At 44.3% G+C, this 6,432-nt stretch overlaps 1 protein-coding gene across 1 annotated transcript in view; it reads left to right on the forward strand.

Annotated features, from left to right (window-relative positions):
- LOC119575529 (irregular chiasm C-roughest protein-like) overlaps positions 1 to 6,432 on the forward strand; it is a 33,009-nt gene that overhangs the window by 6,180 nt on the left and 20,397 nt on the right. The window contains exons 4-5 of the mRNA XM_037923180.1: positions 3,533 to 3,720; positions 4,465 to 4,593. Of these exons, the coding sequence (XP_037779108.1) occupies positions 3,533 to 3,720; positions 4,465 to 4,593 (317 nt within the window). The remainder of the gene's footprint in view (positions 1 to 3,532; positions 3,721 to 4,464; positions 4,594 to 6,432) is intronic.

Raw genomic sequence — 6,432 nt, forward strand, 5'->3', positions numbered from 1 at the left:
GGAAGGGGAAGGGAGAGGGGGAGGGGAAGGGGAAGGGGAAGGGGGAGGGTAAGGGTAAGGGTAAGAGGAGGGGGAGGGGGAGGGAGGGAGGAGAGTTAAGGAGTAAAGGAAGAATAAGAGAGAGTGAGGAAATGGGGTTAAGGGGAGGAGAGAGCGAAGGAAAGGGACAGGAGGGAAGAGGAGGGGAAGGGAGGAGAAGGGAAGGGAGGATAGGGGAGGGGAAGGGGGGAGGGGAAGGGAAGGGAGGGGAAGGGAAGGGAGGGGAGGGAAGGGGAAGGAAGGGAGGGGGTAATTGGAGAATAAAGGAGAATGAGAGATAGGGATTAAGAGAATGGAGTTAGGGAGGGGAATAAAGCGAGAGTAAGAGAGAGTGAGGGAAATGAGTGAATGGAGCATGAGTAAAAAAGCGAGGATGAGGAAAAAGGAAGAGGAGTGAGGGAAGAGAAAGGGAGAGAATAAGAAATAAAAAAGAGTGTTCGAAAAAAAAGTGAAAGACGTAAACAGTAAGATCAGAAGGGTAGGATGTCTGGTGGATAGAGGAAAAAGAATAGAAAGGACAGAATAAAAACTTATCGATAGAACAGGAAGTGAAGGAGAAGAAAAAGAACAGGGAAATCGAAGAGAAAACAAAGGAAAAGAAGGGTACAGAAGCTTAAAAAGAACCATTAAACTGAAAGACGGGAGAGACAGAGACAGAGATAGACAGACAAACAGACAGACAAAGAGACAGACAGACAGACAGACAGACAGACAGGCAGACAAAGAGACAGACAGACAGACAGACAGACAGACTAATGGAAGTAAGGGGGTGCGAGATTTCTGGCACAGCTGGCAAAGGGAAACATCAGACGGTTCTTTTGGCAACAACAGAGAAGGCAAAGGAAAATAGAGATGAGAAGGGGGAAGAGGAAGGGGAAAGAGAGAGAGAGAGAGAGAGAGAGAGAGAGAGAGAGAGAGAGAGGGGGGAGGGGGGAGGGAGAGAGAAAGAGAGAGAGAGAAAAAAAAAGAGAGAGAGAGAGAGAGAGAGAGAGAGAGAGAGAGAGAGAGAGAGAGAGAGAGAGGGGGGGGGGGAGGGAGGGGGGGAGAGAGTGGGAGATCGTTACTGGAAACAAAAGGAGAAAAGGTGGAGGAGGAGGAGGAATGGGAAGAGGGGAATGGTACGAAGAACTGTCAATGTCAGAAAACAAGGGGATCGATCAAACAAAGAGTGAAAAACAAAAACTGGAGAGAGAGAGAGAGAGAGAGAGAGAGAGAGAGAGAGAGAGAGAGAGAGAGAGAGAGAGAGAGAGAGAGAGAGAGAGAGAGAGAGAGAGAGAGAGAGAGAGAGAGAGAGAGAGAGAGAGAGAGAGAGAGCGAGAGAGAGAGAGAGAGAGAGAGAGAGAGAGAGACTGACACACAGACTGACAGACAGACAAACAAACAGACAGACAAACAAACAGACAGACCGACAGATAGACAGAAAAAAATTCCAAAGACCAAAGAAGAGACAGGAACAACACCGATGAAGGAGAACGATGAACGTAGAAAGGGAAAAAGGCAGAGGACAAAGAGAGGGAGAGACATAGACGATGAAACGACGACCTAGAGAGAAAAGAATCACAGAATCATTCTCAGCGCCGGCGATCAAGAAGCAAGAGGGAGAGAGAGCAACAAAAGAAAGCAACAAAAGAGAGAGAAAAAGATAAACAGAAAAGAAAAGAAGAAAAAAAAAGTTAGAGAAAACGTGTGACTGAAATATAAAGGCGAATCGAGGACCGAGGGAGATGGCAATGAAGAACCAGAGGCATAGAGAGAGAGAGAGAGAGAGAGAGAGAGAGAGAGAGAGACTGAGAGATTTTTAAAAAGACGAAGAAGAGGATAGGAGTAGAGAAAACAATAGAGGTGATTGAGAATACATAGGGAAGGGAGAGAGGAGAAGATAAAGGGGAGAAATGGTACAGAGGATGATAAAGGAGTGTAGAGCGAACGAAAGGGGGAGAGAAGGAGACAAAAGATTACTGCAATAAAAAAAAGAGAGAATAGATATTGTGATAGCGTGATAAATGGTACAGAAACCTCAATGGTTGGGTAAAGCGAGGAACTGCGAAATAGGAAAGTTAGAGAAAAGGCAGAAAAGGATAAAAGGAAATTAATATTGATAGAAAAAGAGGACCACTAGTTTTTCTTTTTTTTTCACACACACACTCACACGCGCGCACACACACACACACACACACACACACACACACACACACACACACACACACACACACACACACACACGCACGCACGCACGCACAAAATAAAAGAAGAAATTAAGCAAAGAAAAAAGAGAGAGAGAGAGAGAAAATGGAGAAATGCATTGAACTCTGATGGAGTGAAACCTGTTCAAATTTATTGGAGATGGACGCACCCCACAGGAAGCTGAATAAAACAAGAAGTGAACATTTAGTCATATATACGGACAGGATGCGGGGGAGGAGGGGGAGGAGGGGAGGGGAAGGAGGGGAGGGGAAGGAGGGGAGGAAGGGAAAGGGAAGGAGGGGAGGGAAGGGACGAGAGGAGGGAGGTAGGAAGGGAATGGGAGGAGGAAGGGAGGGATAGGGGAGGGGGACAGATAAGGGAGAGGAAGAGAAGGCAGGGGAGAGAGAGGAGGTGAGGGAGAGGGAAAGGGGACCCAGCCAAGGGAGGGGAGAGGGATAGACCGAGAGGGAGGGGCAAGGACAGGACAGGGGAGGACGGGGAGGGAGGAGGACGGGGGTAGTATGCAAATCTCTCCCCATCAATGGAATAAACGAGAAGATGCAATAGTGCCGTTGAGAGGGGCAAGTGAGGATGAGTTTTTGATGAGTGACGAAACTTATGATGAAGTGAGGCTATGGGGGAATGATCGCTTTTTGGGTTTCCTTTTTTTATTATCATTATTTATTATTGTTATTGTTGTTGTTTGTTGTTGTTGTTGTTGTTATTATTATTATTATTATTACTATTATTATTATTATCATTATTATTAGTAGTAGTAGTTGTAGTAGTATCATTATTATTATTATTATTATTATTATTGTCATTATTATTATTATTACTATCATTGTTGTTGTTGTTGTTGTTGTTGTTGTTGTTATTATTATTATTATTATTATCATCATTGGGATTTGTTGTTTGATTTCATGTGTGTATTTATAGTCGTTTTTTGTGTGTGTTTGATGTGTGTATGTTTTCCTACCCCCCCATCTCTCCCCACCCCAATCACCCCACCCCAACCACCAACCCCACAATACCCCCACCCCTCCCCTAACCCCACTATCTTTCTCCCCACCCCAACCACCCAACCGTTCCCTAACCCTCCCATCTCTCCCCACCCCAACCACCCAACCACCCACCCCACAATACCCCCAACCGTTCCCTAACCCCGTATCTCCCCCCACCCCAACCACCCAACCACCCACCCCACAATACCCCCAACCGTTCCCTAACCCCCGCTATCTCTCTCTCCCCACCCCAACCACCCAACCGTTCCCTAACCCCCGCTATCTCTCTCTCCCCACCCGCACAGATCCAGTGGGTGGACGACAGCCGACGGGAGACTATCCGAGCGGGTATCACGTGGGACAAGGAGGTTATGCCCGACGGGAAACGCACGACGATGAAATCCCGCCTGAGTTTCACCCCTCGTCGCTCGCACCATAACTCCACCATTACGTGTATTACCTCCAACCAGGCACTGAGTTCTCCTCTTAGAAGGTAGGGTGAAGGGGGTGGGTGAAGGGGTGCGGGGGGGGGGGGTGCGGGTGGTGGTGGGGGGGGGAGTGAGGCTTATGGGAAAGGGTTGGTTGGTTTGTAATTAGTGTGATTATCGTTGTTGTTGTTGTTGTGGTTGTGGTTATTATATCATTGTAGATTGATTCTTATCAGTGTGGTTATTATCATCATTATTATAACCATCATTATCATCATTATCATTATCATGATCATTATCATTATCATTATCATCATCATCATTCTCATCATCCTCATTCTCATCCTCATCATCATCACCATCATCACCATCACCACCATCGCCATCATCACCATCATCAATCATTATCCTCAATCATCATCATCAACCACCACCACCACCACCACCACCACCACCACCACCACCACCATCATCATCATCATCATCATCATCATCATCATCATCATCATCATCATGACCACCATCACCACCATCACCACCATCATCATCACCATCATCACCATCGTTATTATCATCATCATTACCATCACCCTCATCAACATCATCATCAATCATTATTATTAATCATCATCATCACCACCATCATCACCACCACCATCATCCCCATCTCCAACACCACACACACACCTCCTAGACCCAAAAACACACAAACCAAACAGAAAAAAAAACAAATAAAAAATGAAAATAAACCCAAACCCCTTTTTTTTTCAAACCTCTAAACCTCCCGATCCTTTCGTGAACCTCCTCAGCTCCATCCAACTGAAGGTGCTGTTCCCTCCGGAGGTCGGCCTCAGCGTCAAACCCCAGACGCTGGTTGAGGGCGATGACGCAACCTTCTACTGCAACGCCGACGCCAACCCCAGCTCCATCACGTACAGGTGAGGGGCGTTGGGGGGGTTCTGTGTGGGTGTGTGTGGGTGTGATGGTGGTAGGGGGGGGGGAATGCGTGTGTGTGTGGAGGGGCGTGTGTGTGGGGGGTGGGGCGTGTGTGCGTGTTTGTGGGGCGTGTGTGCGTGTTTGTGTTGTGTGTGTGTGTGTGTGTGTGTGTGTGTGTGTGTGTGTGTGTGTGTGTGTGTGTGTGTAAGAGTGTTCACCTCGTTCTCTCTCTAGTCTTGTGGGTGGGGGTTGTGTGTGTGTGCGTGCGTGCGTGCGTGCGTGTTTAGGAAGAACACAAACACACACACGAGCCCCCGCGAACTCACACGCGAGGAAACGTCCCCCTCCCCCTACTCCCCACGCAAACAACACCTACAAATATAACTAACTTGATACATAGTTATAGATAAGAATATTCAACCAATGTCGTTCCTTTTATGTGGTATTCTATAAACTGATTATAAGATTGGAGAAGCCAATCATGTTACAATCAACCTGAGGGGAACGGTGTGTGTGTGTGTGTGTGTGTGTGTGTGTGTGTGTGTGTATGTGTGTGTGTGTGTGTGTGTGTGTGTGTGTGTGTGTGTTCCATGTATGCATACGCACAATAACGGACAACGTTATTATTGTTTCCCCTCCCATTTATTGAATTTTATTGGCATTCTTATGAGCTAGAATATTTCATCCCTACCCCAGTGCACACATACATGGAGGACGCTTGATTCACTCAAAATCTATTTAATTTACCAACTATGAGTGCTAATAAAGCTGCTTTAAGTTTTGAAAAATGCGGTATAATCGACCAACATATACCGTTTGTTATTTATCAACAAAACAGAATAAATACAATAGGATTCAGTTATTCATCCCCCGCTTTCTTCTTCATAAATAAACAAGAAACCATAGACATGGTAACTCTTCCATACACTTCAAGGAAAAAACGTGACGTTACGTACATCCGTCAGCGCCATCTATCAATCTCACAATAAACTAAAAAAAAAAAAAAAAGTAGACGCGCGCTACGAATTCCTTGAAGCCTTAATAAATACCACATTTTTATTTCATAATATTTCTCAATATCGTTTTCACATTGTCACTAATATACCGTATATTGCCAGCTTTTGATATCGGATGTTACATACACGTCTTTCTTACTTAAGTAGTTTTTGATATCCAGAGATGTTTGACGTTGTATCGAATATTGGGATAAATATTAATTTCTGTTTTTTTTCGGACTCGCATTGGGTATGAAAGAATGATATATCTATCTGTGGTTGGTAATTTCTTAAGGCCTATAGTATAACTGGGCTAATAAAACCGTGCGCGCAGGATACAACAACTTAGTTAATTACTCATGTTTGACTTTGAAAAATAAAAGAAGAAATGGAAAATAAAAACTACATACGTGCTTTTAACAGAAAAATACAGAACTAAGAGCAATGTCTTTTAAAGATCAGACACAAGCATCAGTGTATATGCACCCAATAGCTTTATATTCCGTAACTATGAATATATCAAATAACAAACACGTCTGTTTGCTTACCGAATTATATATTTTATCTTGTCTTTCGCAGAATATGAAAAGTAATCTGCTCTTTTTTGTCAACACAACAGGACTTTTCTGAAAACTCATTAACGATCCTCTAAGAAGATATAAAAAAAATCCAAAATATTTAAATACAAGAACGTAATGTTCATCAATGCCATCTGTTGATAGCGCGAGTAACTTTCTTATACAGCCTTTGCCAAAAAACGACCGACTTGTTAGTAGTCATACGAAATGAAAGAAATAGTAAGGTGAAATTTCAGTGTAGATATTTAACTCCAATGTTCAAAATAAC

This window comes from Penaeus monodon, chromosome 7, assembly GCF_015228065.2.
Source record: "Penaeus monodon isolate SGIC_2016 chromosome 7, NSTDA_Pmon_1, whole genome shotgun sequence".
Classification (NCBI taxonomy): Eukaryota; Metazoa; Arthropoda; class Malacostraca; order Decapoda; family Penaeidae; genus Penaeus; species Penaeus monodon.